A 17218-nucleotide genomic window follows, 5' to 3' on the forward strand; every position below is an offset into this window, starting at 1 on the left:
TGTGACCTTTGGGTGACCATTCTCCAAGGCGGACTTCAGGACAGGCAGCAGCGAAAAGTGGCCAAGCAGAGGCTGATAGCTAAGTTCCATACCCATAGGGAGGGCCTCAACTGGGACCTTGGGTTCATGTCATACTACAGGTGACCACCATTGCACCATACACACACACGGACACACACGGACACACATATACACAGACATGCACACAAACACTCACACACACCATTACAGACATACACACTCCCACACACATCCTCTCAGACACTCACAAGCCCCCACCCCAGAGAGACAGACAGACAGACACACACACACACACACACACACACACACACACACACACACACACACACACACTCCCACAGGCACCCTCTCACAGACGTAGACACTCTAACTCACGTACACATACATATACATGCTCTCTCACACTCACAACCCTCCATCCCAGACAGACAGACACATATACACACACACAAAGACCCACATGCACACATATACATATACGTTTGTGGGGTGAATTTGTACTTGCAGAGTTACATTGTCCTTTGCTCAAAAACTGCATGAATTCATGTAAGACTCTGTTATCTCACTTTTTAGATTAGAATTAGATTATGGCACAGACAGAGAATACAAGGGGCTAACACCTTCAACATATTGTCTGGCTAACACCAATTGTTACAGTTAACCTGAGAATCTAACTTTTTTTTAAAAAGTTTTGTGATTTACATACGAAAGATGTGAAACTCTCATGGTATTTGAACAGATGACAGACTGAACAAAGAATCAAGGTATTTTTCAATGTATAATTTCAGTGACATCACACTGTAAACGTTTGCTATAAATTCTGTCTCTTACAATTGTGTCCTCCACAACCACCTAAAGAAGGAGCAGCACTCCGAACGCTAGTGCTTCCAATTAAACCTATTGGACTATAACCTGATGTTGTGTGATTTTTAACTTTGTACGCCCCAGTCCAACACCGGCATCTCCAAATCGCATGTGTAGTTTGGTCTTCTTAAGATAGAATGTAAATGTGTTGTAGTAAACCTCCTCTGAACTGTCTAAGTTGATAAAAAAAAAGAACTGCAGATGCTGTAAATCAGAAACAAAAACCCAGAAATTGCTGCAAAACCTTAACAGACCTGGCAGCATCTGTGGAGAGAAATCAGGGTTAACGTTTTGGATCAAGTGATCCTTCCTCAAAACTGGTGCCAAGCAAGAGGACTGCTTTGTCCTGGATGCTGTTGAGCTTCTTCAATGTTGCTGGAACTGCTCATCTAGGCAAGTGGAAAGTACGCCTTGAAAATGTTGGTCAGGCTCTAGAGAATCACACCCAAATTCTCAGCCTCTAATCTGCTCTTGTAATCATAGTATTCGTGAAGTTGGTCCAGTAAATTACCTGCACTACCACATGTCATTTACTGTATATGTTGCTCCCAGTGCGGTCTCCTCTCCATTGGGGAGACAGGATGCCTACTTGCAGAGGGCTTCAGAGAACGTCTCTGGGGCACCCGCACCAACCAACCCCACCGCCCCATGGCCGAACACTTCAACTCCATCAAGGACATGCAAGTCCTGGGCCTCCTCTATAGGCACTCCCTCACCACCGGACACCTGGAGGAAGAACGTCTCATTTTCCGCTTTGGGACCCTCCAACCACACGGCATCAATGTGGATTTCACCAGTTTCCTCATATCCCCTCCCCCCGCACCTTATCCCAGTTCCAACCTTCCAACTTGGCACCGCCCTCATGACCTGTCCTAACTGTCCATCATCCTTCCCACCTATCCTCTCCACCCTCCTCTCTGACCTATCACCATTACCCCCACCTCCATCTACCTATTGCACTCTCAGCTACCCACACCCCCCTCTCAGCCTCACAAGCTTCATTCCTAATAAAGGGGTCTTGCCCGAAATGTCGACTGCCTGCTCCTCGGATACTGCCTGACCTGCTTTGCTTTTCCAGCACCCCATTCTTGACTCTGTCTCCAGCATCTGCAGTCCTCACTTTCTCCCCATTAAATTTCTGGTAAATGATATCTTCCAGGATGGTGAGAGATTCAGCAATGGTAATGTTTGAATATCAAGGGAATGTAGTTAAGACTCTAGCTTGCATGAGATGACCATTGCTAGGTATTGGTGAGACACAAATGTTACTTCCAATTCATAATATAAATGGTCCATTTTATAATCATAAATGACATTTGGTCTTTTTTTTCATCTTTGCCTAACAATATTTCAAACGTTCCTATTTCTTAGAATGAGTCCGCCAAGGAACGCTCAGAAATTCTAATAAACTTTCAGCTTTCTTTTAATTGCATGTCATATTTTATAGTTAAGCTATTGCCAGATAAAATTAGTTTTATCATTACTCTTTTTGGCATATTAGTTTTTGGATGTGAATTCATGAGATGTATCATTTTTAATATTACTTTTATAACATTTTCATGTTACGACTCAAGCTCCAGAAGAATAATACCAAACAGGCATTGTTCCTTCTGGTTTACACTGCCAGTTGTGCTGCTCCATCAACTAATATGAAGCAATAAATAGTTCGAAATATCACAGGGAAAGAGAGGAATTTGTTGATACTAATTGATCTTTTTACAATTTCAAGGGCCTCTGATGTCGGGGGAAACTGCAAGTGTGTAGTTGGCTGCCTTTTTAAGAAGGTAAAAACAATGACTGCAGATGCTGGAAAGCAAATACTGGATTAGTGGTGCTGGAAGAGCACAGCAGTTCAGGCAGCATCCAACGAGCAGCGAAATCAACATTTCGGGCAAAATCCCTTCATCTTGCCCGAAACGTCGATTTCGCTGCTCGTTGGATGCTGCCTGAACTGCTGTGCTCTTCCAGCACCACTAATCCAGTATTTGCTTTCCAGCATCTGCAGTCATTGTTTTTACCTCATTGATTTTAACCCGACTGCGAATCCTCTTGCAAGGATGCCTTTTTAAGAAGGCCTTCTGAGATAGTTGGTTGACATAGGCAAGGTCATTTGGTGCTCAGGTGATAAAATGGCCACCATGCCCCCAGTTGCTGGAAGTGGCCATTGAAATGACCAATCTGCTGTCTTGTTTGGAGCCTGTTGTATGGGACAGGAAGAAATGGGGAGGGGAGGCAAGAAAAGATACATTTCTAATGTATACTTGTACTTTCTCCCCATGACAGGTCACACTAAGTGGAGGAAAAGATAAACAACAAATAATATTACCTCCAAATGTCGCTACAAACAATGGGTATCAAAGAAAGTTTGTTGCTCTGGGTCATCATGCCAGCACTTTTGATGCCACGTGTCATGTCTACTTGTCCTGCTCTGTGTCGATGTGACAATGGTTTTGTCTACTGTAACGACAGAGGTTTGACATCCATTCCTGCCAAAATACCGGAAGATTCTACAACTCTTTTCTTACAAAATAATCAGATTAATAATGCTGGGATCCCCAGTCAATTGAAGTATCTGTTGAATATAAAAGTGATTTACCTTTACGAAAATGCTTTGGATGAGTTCCCTATAAACCTTCCCCGATCTCTGAAAGAGCTGCATCTTCAGGACAATAACATTAGGGCCATCACACATGATGCACTTTCAAGGATTCCTTTGTTGGAGAAGTTACATTTGGATGATAACTCAGTGTCAACAGTCAGCATTGAGGAACATGCTTTTGCTAATAGTAAGCATCTCAAACTGCTCTTTTTGTCCAGGAACCATCTAAGCAGCATTCCCACTGGCCTTCCTAAAACACTGGAGGAACTGAGGCTCGATGACAACCGGATTGCAACCATCCCACACTATGCTTTCAAAGGTTTGGTCAGCTTAAGACGCCTAGTGCTGGATGGTAATCTTTTAGCTAATCAAAGAATCGCAGATGAGACTTTCAGCAGACTTCAAAACCTGACTGAACTTTCATTGATCAGAAATTCTCTAATTTTTCCACCACGAAATCTGCCTGTTTCAAACTTACAAAAGCTGTACCTTCAGGATAACCTCATTAGTTACATTCCAGCCAATGCTTTTTCGAAAATGAGACAGATACAGCGGCTGGATATATCCAACAACAACTTAACAACTTTGCCAAAAGGAGTCTTTGATGACCTAGCAAACTTGAGTCAGCTACTCTTGCGTAACAACCCCTGGTATTGTGGCTGCAAAATGATGTGGCTCAGAGACTGGTTACAAACAACCGCATTTCACATCAATGTGCGAGGGCTAATGTGCCAAGGGCCTGATAAAGTTCGAGGAATGGCAGTCAAAGATATCAAGTCAGAAATGGATGAGTGCTTTGAGAACAGCTTGCATGGTGGCAACACAGCTCTGAAAACAACTCCAATTGTTCATACAGCTACTGTCACTCAAGGACTGCAATTCACTTACAAACCGAGGCGACCAAATCTGAAGCCACCAGATTCAGCTGTGGATTATCCTTTGTCAAGAGGGTCAGAAACAAAACCAATAATCATTAATGTGATGCCTTTAACTGCGGACAGTATTCGCATCACATGGAGGGCAATGTTACCAGTCACATCCTTCAGACTCAGTTGGCTCAGACTCGACCATAATCCATCAGTGGGTTCCATCACTGAAACCTTGGTACAAGGAGACAAGACTGAATATCTTCTCACGGCCCTTGAACCCAAGTCAACCTACATCATATGCATGGTTACAATGGAAGCTAACAACTTCTATGTGAGAGATGAAACACCAGTATGTGCTAAAGCAGAAACTGCAGACTTATACAGTCCCACCACAACATTAAACAGGGAACAAGGGGAATCGGACCAAGTAGGTCTTCCTTTAGCTGGTATTATTGGAGGTGCAACAGCCTTAGTGTTCATTGTTGTTGTCCTTGCTGCAATATGCTGCTACATTAATAACAACAGGAATGTTTTTTCACATGATCAGGTGTACAATAGAGGTTGCAGAAAAAAAGACGATTATGCAGAAGCAGGGACAAAGAAAGATAATTCCATTTTAGAAATCAGAGGGAGTGGCTTTCAAATGATTCCACTCAATAATCAACAGCGGCCAAAGGAGGAATATGTGATTCACACCATATTTCCATCCAATGGGACAAGTCTTTACAAGAACACTCATAGTACAGCCCTCAGCAGTAACCGAGGTTACAGAGACGGTGGGATACCAGATGCTGAATATTCTTACACGTGATTGCAGTGTTGCCTCATCATGTGATCATCTCCATGCACTGCAAACGAAAGATATTATAAAGATAAAAAATGTTAGGGGTAAAACACACAATGTTCAGCAGAAAATGTCCGGCACATATTTTGTACATTTGTCACATAATTTATATTTAATATGCTTAAGTGATTTAAAAAAAAAGCTGGACACTTAGAGAGAAAACACAGCTACCTAATTGTGTACAAGCCAGTTTTTCTTTTCGCATTTTGGTTATAAGTGGGATAAAGAATGAACAACATACTTTGGAAGTGCAGTCCTAAGGCAGCCTAAAGATAAAATCCTTTACATTATGTCACAGGGAAACATCTTGGAGAAGTATTCCTAAGCAATGATGTTTACCCACACCCCCCACCTTGTAGATTTATACTGTACAGTCAAAAGAAGTCTCAGCACACACACATTCACTCATGTGTTCTGTGTGTACACATAGTGCTGTTTTCTTGTACAAGAGTTAAGCCTTTACTCCTCTACTTCTATCAGAACTATCTGTTGATGTTTGTTTATTTTTTTATTCTTCTACAATATTTTCAAAAAGAGAAAAATAGTTTTAAATATTTAGTTCTTTAATGGTGTTGGTTTTGGACTTTATCTTAATTGGAAGAAGAGATGAACTTTCATAGTTATTTTTTAAGATAACTTTCTGAAAAGTTTTTTTTTAAAGTATTGAGCTAGACTTTTGCCTCTGGTTAAAAACAGTGTGTATCTAAATAACAAATTTCTTGTCCTTAAATGCCAGGCCAAAAATGGATGTCTTGTAGTTATCTGGCCAGTAACACTGTTAATTTTTTTCCTTCTTTTAACACTTTGAGGATGACAAATTTTATTCAAACAACACTGTGAATCTCAGTTGTTCTTGGTTTTCATATTTTCCCTTTACTCAAAATGTTTTTAAAAATCTACGTGCTGTTGAATTTCATGTGGTCAAGATAGAGCTAAAAATGCATTGGTTATGAGTGGAGTGCCCTGCTTTCAATTTTATAATACATTGTGCAAAAAAAATTGCAGTTTATTTCTTCTGAAGGAACAACATAATTTCAAAAATGACAACGAAAATTAAGTGCTCAAAGATTAATAAATAAGAAGTTACACTGAACACTGTGAAAAAGGCTCCCTTAAAACGGGATGGGTGCGAAAGGGTTATACGTTCAATGAAAAAAAGCTCTCAAATTACTGAGGGTAACAGTGTTCCAACCTAAGATCTGAAGACCCGTGATCTTCATTTTAAGGGCAGACTTTAGATTTCCTTGCATAGGATGAGAGGTGACACTGAAGACGATCTAAAAATGGAGTTCTTCCTTACTGAAATTTCCTTCTGAGACATTTGCACAGACTACATTGACAGTTCCCTATCCTGCCTTCCAATAGGCTTTCACTTGATTGTTGAATATTATTGATAGCCTTTTCTGTATATTTGATTGAAGAATATCAAACCCTTCGTCATTCTACCTGACACATCTGTAACCTGGTTGGACAGTAACCAAGAAATCAGCTCATGGCTTTCCTGTAAATATTCTTTAAAATTGTGTTTATAAGGTTACAAATGATCTTTTAAATAAATCAGTCTTAAGATATGAAATGTTCTAATGCTTGTATGACCCCTAAATATTGGAAATGAGAAATAATATTTCCATACTTATGATTGTATTATTGTAATGATCTAACCTTATACTATCATTTGCCAACCTTCATTTACTTTAAATAACTATGAAGAATATTGATTTATTTTGATATCAAAACATTTTGAAAATAATGGCAGCTTCCCTGCACTGCCTTTCTCCCAATCCCACCCCATTACTTTTAAATTCCCTTCAAAATTAGAATTAATAAGGCAGACTGTAATGTAGCACCAGATTGCTGAGAATGCGTCAAGATGCAATATCCATTTATTTATGTAAATTGAATGTTGTGCAGTTAACTGTTTGGACAATGATATACATGATAGATTTACACTCTTCTGTCTAAACCACTGTATTGCCATTTGGTCTAGACAAAAGAACCTCCCAAGTTACAAGAATATTACACTGATATTAACATATACAGGGAGAAAGTGAGGACTGCAGATGCTGGAGATCAGAAGAAGGGCTGATGCTCGAAATGTCGATTCTCCTGTTCCTTGGATGCTGCCTGACCTGCTGCGCTTTTCCGGCAACACATTTTCAGCTATTAACATATACAGACCTGTTTTATTTGAGTATCCAAGAATAGGGAAAAGGATAATAAAACCTTAAATGAAAACACTTTTAAAGCGCATTTTGCAAAAAGACTATTAAGTGAATATTTAACCTATTTGTCTCAATACCTAACATCACCAATAGTACATGAAATAAAATCCTGATTTTGATTCTCAGCACCAATATTTGAGAAGGATGTGAACTTACAACTTTAAACTGGTAGTGCACCTAGTGATAAAATACATTTTTAAAAATGGTACAAACAAGAGCAAGAATCTTTACAACATCACCTGACCAATCAGAAAACCCAACAGATGCTTCCAGTGGTCTAATTTACAAACAACACCGAACAGCCAAGTGCAAACAATAACCTGCACCAATATTACTAGCGTTGATGAGCACACAGCAACCTAGACCTTATGTATGCAGTAACAGTTTCCATAAAGACAATCTCTTAAAATACAGCTCACTACAAATATATTACAAAGATACTTTCTTTATAATTCTTTAGTACTAATACAAGAAAATTGAAGGATCATAAATAGCATCTACCATTATAATCTCACCCACCTTTCAGTTCATTCTGTCACTTAGTAATTGTGATAATCTCAACATCTAATGCCACAGTAGTTAAATAGATGGAAAATAAATGTTACACCTCAATGCCCTATGTTTATACTTGAGTTTAATAGACTGTGGAAATTAATGTATTCCCACGCTGGTTCTATTACAGAAAAAGTATGTACTGACCATGTGCCTCAGATTGCCACTTCTGTCCAGTTTGGGACATGGAACACCTGGAGCAGTTAACTGAAGGTACCTGGTGCAGCCAAAACAGCACCTGGCTCAGCAAAAACCACTCCAATTAAATATTTTATTGAATTTCTGTTAACATGAGGAATTTGAACTTAAAAACTACAGATCTCAAAGCAGGTGGAACTAAACTCACTTGCATATGTACTTGATTTGGTTGACTTGACAGTTACCCCTCTTTAATTCCTCCAATGCAATACAGAATTTTGCACTCTCAAGTTCAATAGATAATTTATTTCTCAGCACGTCCTCAAACCAGGCATGTGCTGCACAGTATGATTCTCGATTCCAATCTTCCTTTCCTAACAGGGTGATACACACCATCTAGCTAGCAGCGAACTGGGCAGCACAACCAAGCCAGGAATGCAAGGTATGTTGAAACACTCTGCAACACAGTACATTTGAGCTTTGACATGTCAATTGAACATCTACCTGTTTTTCTTATTATTTCATAGCATCCGAGTATCATTTGTTCCTCATCCATAACTGGCCTTGAGGAGTAGCCATACCCAGCAATCTGACTACTACACCTTGTCCAAAATACATTCCCTTCAATTTTCTTATATTATCAATAAAGCATTACAATATGAAGGAATCACAAACATTTATCTACTTGTGATATATTTTGCTCAAACCACAATGGTAATTCTGTCATTCTCAGAAGTGTCCCCTTCTCTTCCAATGATAAGGAAAAGACCGTTCATCCTCATCTGACTACTTGCCTCTTAAGGCCATTTCTTGATCTGAAAGCATCGCCTTTTCCTTTGTTTCTTCATTGTGTTCCGAAAGCACTTGAAAGGCTGAAGGTTAAGAGCAATCTTACTCTCTAAACACTGGTGATGACAACAGACCTGTGCATTTTGAAATAGTGTAGCTATGCTGACCTCCAAACAGGAATGTATAAGTTTTTTCCCACAAGATATAGTAAATCCCGTCTCCTCAGCCATGAAAGTACAGTTGAGGAAAACAATAAGAATCAGGAATCACATTCCCCTCTACATCAGTTATATTACCATCGAGGAGGTCACCTACTAACAATAACGTTGTCTTGGATTCAATTGCTTGAAAATGAATAACACTAACTTCACATGAACTCTAGACTATCAAACCTGAAGTGACATAAAACAAATAGATAATTCACACATAAAAACGACAAGCTTTATATTTGGAATTAAAAATCGCTTGGTGCTCACCAACATTTATTTGTTTCCCCAACATGAAAAGTATTCTTTACTCTAACATTTCCTTAATTACAGTGAAAATAATATTTTCCTCTCAATCCTAAACTAAGCAATTACTTCAGAACCTTAAAGTAACCATTTAAATTAGATCAAAAACATGAATATGGTACTCTCTGTCATGTGAAAAATGCATTCAACTACCTGCTCATCAAATTAAACATACTCTCCATTGGTGTCAGGTGCTATACAGCCTAATATGCCTCTGGTGTAAAAGCTGTGAATGATGGAGAAACTCAGCAGCTCTGGCAGCATCTATGGAGCGAAACTCAGAGTTAATGTTGAGTCCAATCACTTTTACCTCTGATGTAGAAGGCAGCACAGTTGAATGAGAATCTAAAGAAGCCATGACCACTGCCTGAAAAGCATAGGTGATTGAGGAAACAATAAAGGCCCAGATTTTGCACTCCATGGCAAAGCAACAGAATTTAATCCTGACCAACAATCTCTATATCCTCGATTTCCTCTTTCCATAGGACTACTTTGAATCCAGCATCAATTCAAGAGAATTTTCAACTCTCAGCAAAGAAGACATTCAGCAGATTAATCAACCAATCACATTGCAGAATTCTCACAGACAATAAACCAGAAAAATTTTAAAAACCTGATTATCCTTCATTTTAAAATCATTTTACAGAAAACCAAATAAAATTGGGGTATACATATGGGATTAATATAGCAACTGAAATATCAAACACATTTTTTTTTTCTAAAAACCTGTAGGAGTTATTACGTTAGACAAATCTCACCTTCCACAAATATAAAATGAGTGTTTCAGAGCCAGAGACGTTGTTCAGAAGTAAATATGAACTTAGTCCGTTGTTAAAATCAAAATTGCAAGACATTCAGAAAAGCATAACATTTTTAAAGATTTTTACAATGTGTCTAATAACATAAGTTACTCACATCAACAAAAGTGGAAGCTCACATCAGACCAAGTGCTTCAGAAGGCTCTTACAAATGGAAATCCTAAATGTTGGAAATTTTCAATTTCCACATTCTGGTATGGCAGGAAATCACTGACCACAACCTCTGCATTTTCAAGTTCAACAACATGTGTGGAAGCCAGAAGTTATTATCAGTTACAAAGCAATATTGACAGTAAACGCTGATGGTTTCACGATTGTTACATCCACAAAATCTGGGCCATATCACTGCAGGGTGCTATTTACGACACTTTGGATGTTCTGGCCATCTTGCCAGAGAATTGACAAGGGAATTTCTTTCTAAAATTAGATAAAAGATGCTGTACGCTAAATATCACAGTTGCCCAAAAGTCAGAAAACATATGACCGATCTCCATTACTGCAAATGGTCTGTTCAAATTGAGAGTGGAGTCTGAGAGACAAAGTGAACACATATAAAATTAACTTCATAGAACATGGCGCCAAACACTGGGTATGCAGGAATAGAAACGTTTTAATCAGAAAACACTCACTTCCTATGAAAAGCCAGCTTTCAGAGGTGAATTATTAGTATCAGCTCTGACATCTGTTGCATAACGTGAATGATTGCGTTTTACACACACAATGAATCAAGGGGACTGGGTTAATTAGTTAAGTTCCAATAGCCACTATATAAAAAAAAGATAGTCACTCTTTTTTCTTTAATTTTGTATATGTTGTTTTGTTTTGGATTGGCTTGCTGTGTTTTTAATCACAAGATTTACTCCACAGAAACAAGATTTTCAGAAAATAAAACCAAAGTGCATTGTGAAGCCCTTTGGCCTCTTTGTGTAGGTGCCTTGAAATTTCAATGTTAAGTGTATATTCAGATTGAAAGGCTGACTTTTTCTTGTACATTAAATGTGAAAATTCCTTGTTCTCTTCAAAATAAAATTTAAAAATTAAAGACTCAATGATGACTGCTATCAATAACTTACATTTTTCTCCAAAAGTTTACCCAATCTTCCTTTGACCAGGATAGTTTGGATTTGCTCCCAAGCTCTATCTATAAAGGCAACATTTATGACATGTCAAAGAGTAAAATGTGGTATCTTATCCACCACTTGGAGTAACATTAAAGGTGCTTTTTAAATGCAACGGTCTTCCTACAACTGCATTTCGACTAACATATCTGCTATAATTAATCCTCCCCTTCAAATATCACACCATAAGTGACACGGCAGCTCAGTGGTTAGCGCTGCTGCCTCATAGTATCAGGGGCTCGGGTTCAATTACAGCCTCTTGCTACTGTCTATGTGGAGCTTGCATATACTCCCTGTGTCAGCATGGGTGTCCTCCCACATTTGCAGGTTAGGTGAATTGGCCATGCTAAATTGCTGATAGTGTACTAGGATGTGCAGGCTCGGCATATTGTGGGATCGTGTCCGTGGAAAATGCAGGGTTACAGGGGGTTGGGTCTGGTTGGGATGCTCTCCAGAGAATCAGTGTGATTCAATGGGCCAAATGTCAGGATTCTATGAACTGCTACAGACTTCTGTCTTTGCAGTCTACCACCTTTGCAGTCTACCACCTTTCCCTGTCTGAATCTTGAAATATGTAATTGCTTGCCAAATCTGTACCCATCTCTCTCACAACCCTTTGCTTAAAAATTTCCAATCAAATTTCTACACTACCATGTATTGAAATGGGCCTCAAAGTCTAGAATGACATCTTCTGTGACTTCGAGTGTGGTGCATTATTCCTCCTTATTCAGCGCAACATCGAGGGCCGAAGGGCCTGTACTGCGCTATAATGTTCTATGTTCCTCTCAATCTGACTGGAGGTTTTGACACAATTGACAGCACCATCTTCCTCTACTATAATCCAACAGCCCTTTCCTGGCTCTGGAGAATATAGAACAAAGAACAGTACAGCACAAGAACAGGCTCCTCTGTCCAGCACCATTGCCCTAGTACCCTTAAAGATCAACCTGTTCACTCATCACACCTATGTTTGGTCTAGGCTCAGACTCAAAATTAAAATTCATAACTTTGTGAAGAAATTGCACTGCGGTTTAGCCAACCCTCAGCTCTGTGACATCTAACAACCTTACAATCCTCCAAAATCTATGGTCCTTCAATTCTGCTTGCTAACTCATCCCTGGTAACCTTATTCCAGACTCCAAAACTCTTCACCTCTCTCCTTCTTAAAACATATCTTTGACCAGGTTGTCCTCATATCTTCTACATGGCTCCATATCAATTTCTGTCTGATCAATGATGCTGGCTAAACTCAGGCTTTTCCTTTTGAGCAAAGAAGGCTGAGAGGTGACCTGATGGAGGTGTATGGAGATTATGAGGGGAATGTAAAAGGTGGATTAAAGCAGCTGTTCCTCTTAAACAAAGGGTCAATGACAAGGTGACATCATTTTAAGGTGGAAAGTAGGAGATTTAGAAAGGATTTGAGAAAATCTTTTTATCCAGGTGGGAATCTGGAATTGCACTACCTGAAAGGGCTGCTAAGGTAGGAAACTTCATAACCTTTAAAAAGTACTGGATGTGAAATGTCATAATATTCAAGGCTATGGGCAAAGTGCTGGAAAGTGGGACTAATGTAGATTTTGAGTAGTTCTTATAAAGTGCAGACTCAAGGGCCAAAGGACCTCTTCTGCATGAATCAATAAACCTCTATTGAAATGCCCTGGGATGGTTTTTGACATTAAAAGCACTATATACATGCAAGTTAGTATTGCATTGCTAAAAATAATTACCTTTTCACAAAAGCCTACTGCCTGTCACTGTGGGTGCTGCACACTGGAGCATGAATATAGTCTGCTACATAGTTGTATGGTTGATATTATCAACTGTTTTTGTCTCCTCTTTTCCCACATAGGATTCTGTGCCTCACCACACAAGATGTCAAATACCAGTTTAAAACTAGAAGAATTAGGTGATCTACACTTCAAGGTCGTCAGCAATGCCAGAACCAATCACTTAGACATGTGGTTCATCACTCCTGAAGGTGGGTGGGTGGGAGTGGAATTCAACCTCTTGCTGCATTACTGATCTGGAGATTCTGGTAGAGTATCAACATCTATTAACAGTACATTAGTTTAGATTACTTACAGCATGGAAACAGGCCCTTTGGCCCAACAAGTCCACACTGACCCTCCGAAGAGCAACCCACCCAGACCCATTCCCCTACACCTAACACTACGGGCAATTTAGCATGGCCAATTCACCTGACCTACACATCTTTGGACTGTGGGAGGAAACTGGAGCACCCAGAGGAAACCCGCACAGACACAGGGAGAATGTGCAAACTCCACACAGACAGTTGCCCGACAGAGGGATTGAACCCGGATCTCTGGCGCTGTGAGGCAGCAGTGCTAACCACCGTGCCACCCATCATCTCATTCAATCCTCCATGTATCCATGCATTCATTTTCACAAAAAGTCACCAAATACTATTCAAGAGCCAGAGCATGATGCACTATTATTAATGGATAGACAGACTAATTGTAGTGTTTTAACTCAGGTGCTGATAGCTAACTCAGCACAGGCTACAGGTAGAGAGTAGAGAGTAGAGGAGAGTTGCCATAACATTTGTCATTACTACCATATACAACTGATACAGTAAAAAGACAGCATTCCTCTGGGACCTAGGGTGCTACATAGACAACACAAACTAGATAATCGTACACAGCATAAAGTGAATAAGAAGTGCAAAACAAGCACGTTACAGTGTAATAGAAGAATGATAAATAATAGACATTTTTCTAGCAGCAATTCAAAGTTGTGCAAGAAACTTCAGATGGGAAAAAGTCCGATCATACTGTGTTAAGGAGCCTGATGGCTTGGAGGAAGAAACTGTTGCACAGTCTGGCAGTGAGAGACCGAATGCTCCGGTATCTTCTGCCAGATGGCAGGAGGGAGAAGCGTTTGAGTGAGGGGTGTGTGGGGTCTTCCATAATACTCTTAGCCTTTCAGATGCAGCGTGTGGTGTAAATGTCTGTAATGGAGGGAAGAGGGATCCCAATGATCTTCTCAGCTGTCTTCACTTTTGGTGTTGTAGAGTATTATGATCTGAGATGGTGCAATTCCCGAACCAGGCAGTGATGCAGCAGCTCAGTACTCTCAATGAACCCTCTGTAGAGCATGGTGTGGATGGGGGTGGGGGGAGGGGAGGGGGTTGGGAGATGGTCTTTCCTCAGCCTGCTCAGAAAGTAGAGACACTGCTGGGCCTTCTTGGCTATGGATCTGGCATGGAGGGTCTAGGTGAGATTCTCCGCCAGGTGTATGCCAAGAAATTTGGTGCTCTTCATGATCTCACCAGGGGAGCAGTCAATTTCCAGCGAAGAGTGGTCACTCCATGCCCTCCTGAAGTCAACAACCATCTCTTTGTCTTGTCAACATTCAGAGACAGGTTGTTGACTCTGCACAAGTATGTTAGCTGCTGCACCTCCTCTCTATATGCTAACTTGTTGCTCATGCTGATGAGACCCACTACAGTCGTATCATCAGTGAACTTGATGATGTGTTTCGACCTCTGCATCGCCACACAGTCGTGTGTCAGCAAGGTGAGCAGCAATGGACTGAGTACACAGCCCTGGGGGGTCCCTGTACTCTGTGTGATGGTGTTGGAGATGCTGTCCCCAATCCGGACCGACTGAGGTCTCCCAGTCAGGACCTGTAGGTCTGACTGTGGCCCAGTTCCAATGGGACCAAACAGTCAAATAACTGCATCCAAGCCTCTGGACTGATATTGAATGATGCCCTTGCCTTACTCTGCCAGTGCACCCCCAGTTACAACAATCTCCTTTGACTTGACGGAGGACTACTCCCGGCATTGCGACATGGCCATTGGTTGAAGCTTGCCACATTACCTGGTGACAGGCAGGAAGCTGGAAGAACACAGAAAGCCAGGCAGCATCAGGAGGTAGAGAAGTCGACGTTTTGGATGTAACCCTTCTTCAGGACTGGGGATGTGTGTAAGAGGAACTACAGATAAAGGGGGTGGTGGGGGCAGGGTGGTAAAGTGGGGATAGGTGAAGACAGGTAGAGGGTAAGACCTGGTTGGTCAATGGGAGGTCTGAATCCTCACTTCACCACCCTGCCCCTGCCACCCCCTTTACCTGCAGATTCCCCTACACCCACTCCCAGTCCTGAGGAACGGTTACACCCAAAATGTCAACTTCTTCACCTCCTGATGCTGCCTAGCTTCCAGCCTCCTGCCTGTCCACTTTGGATACCAGCATCTGCATCTAACATAAATTGGCAACACATGCCACAGGTGTGACATTGATGCAGCCGAATGATGTACAACAACATGTTCACACCTTGACCGATCATTGCTGGCAAACATGGCAAGCTGCACGTCTTTGAGTCTAAGCTAAAAAGCAAGGCAAAAGTACTGTGAGAATGCAAGTTCTGAGTAAGGTGGCAATGCGCAAAAAGGCAAGGCAAAGCAAGGCAATGCAGAGATGCTGTGAACATCACAGCAGACACAAAGTGACTGAGCACGAAGAAACCAATTAAAAGCCTGAAATGCACCCTGGCCTGATGCATGAAATGAGTGCCAGAACTTGTGTACAAAGCAGCCTGACAACAGCATTACAATACAAGGTGTTAGTGTGCTTCATAGTACAGTAATGAAGTGGATAACGGTATTGAAATGAATCAGATATGCACCACAATGATATGGTAAGGCTAGCATGTGTTCAATGTCAATTTCCGTGGATGAAGGATGTAGGTGGTTGCTGCCCACGAAGAATGCCTTGACATTTGAGGGAATGTTGCCCAAGGAGAAGGCCCACAGGAGCAAGTGGCAAGCTGGAGCCGTCAGGTGCCTGCTCAGATTTTCATAAAGTGTCATCATCTAGCTTCTCTCTGCTTTTGTGGAGAATAGCAAATTGCATATAAATAAGGTGAGAATAGGCAACAATGAGATGTAAATACAGGCAAGTAGGTCTCTTGCTTCTCACTAGCAAGATTCTCATCTTGTTATTGAAACCTCAGGTGGCAAAATGTACCTTTTCCTCCAAGACATCAAGAAGCTCACTTTCTCCAATCCTTACTATATTTTACCAGCTGTCATGTCACCATTGTCCATTTGTTCAGTGGATAAAAAGATTCTGCCCTAGGGGCCAGGGTCTTACTGGTGTACAGCCTGCCCTCTTACTAAACACAGCGACATCCCCAGGTTGCAATTTCAACCAGAACCCATCTCTGTAGCGGTTGCATATTAGGAAATCAAACAACACTTTATAACACCTGCAGAAAAAGCAAGCATCTGCTCCTGCCCAAAAAGCTGGACTTTGAAATGCAGCACAATCACAAGTGGACCACTATACCATTGGCTGCTGTTTTATAATGTGAAAGTAGTTGGCAATGTTTCAGAAGTGAACATATTATAAATCATAACAGCATGCAATTTACAACAGAGGGCTCTATTCGTGTTAATTTTGCAACTCTCAAGTTAAGTAACATGGTCTTAACATACAATTTCTTTGTACTCAGCTGCTAATAATTTCTCCATAAATTTGCTATAATTATGTCATAGATAACTTTTAAAGTACAATTTTATTAACTGCACAGCCTTCAGCTTGCCATTTAATGCAAAAATCATTAAGAGTACAGTATATCAAAAACTACAGCATAGCCAAAAAAACCTGGAGTGAATAATTCAGACTGTGTTGATAAGACTTTATCGCCATGATGACGAGAGGCAGAGGGAGAGGGGTGGCCTGCAGGAAAAGGCTGATTGGTCAATGTTTTTGATTGGTCCACAGAGTTAAGTTCGTTTACCTTTGATCCTATATCTAGACAAATATTAAAGAATTAAAGAATTTTCGGTTCTGAGCAAGGATCACTGGACCTGAGACATTAACTCTGTTTCTCTTTGCAGATGCTGCCT

At 40.7% G+C, this 17218-nt stretch overlaps 2 protein-coding genes across 5 annotated transcripts in view; one reads left to right on the forward strand and one right to left on the reverse strand.

Moving 5' to 3' along the window:
- Positions 1-11277, forward strand: part of LOC140457112 (leucine-rich repeat transmembrane protein FLRT1-like) — a 194137-nt gene extending 182860 nt beyond the window's left edge. For all 3 annotated transcript variants that reach the window (XM_072551122.1, XM_072551123.1, XM_072551124.1), the window contains one exon: positions 3169-11277. In XM_072551122.1, coding sequence (XP_072407223.1) covers positions 3218-5164 — 1947 coding nt within the window. In that variant the 5' untranslated portion in view covers positions 3169-3217 and the 3' untranslated portion in view covers positions 5165-11277. The remainder of the gene's footprint in view (positions 1-3168) is intronic.
- The window catches only part of LOC140457114 (macro domain-containing protein CT2219-like), a 1058378-nt gene that overhangs the window by 962198 nt on the left and 78962 nt on the right, over positions 1-17218 (reverse strand). The window lies entirely within an intron of this gene.

Source organism: Chiloscyllium punctatum, chromosome 31 (assembly GCF_047496795.1).
Source record: "Chiloscyllium punctatum isolate Juve2018m chromosome 31, sChiPun1.3, whole genome shotgun sequence".
Lineage (NCBI taxonomy): Eukaryota > Metazoa > Chordata > Chondrichthyes > Orectolobiformes > Hemiscylliidae > Chiloscyllium > Chiloscyllium punctatum.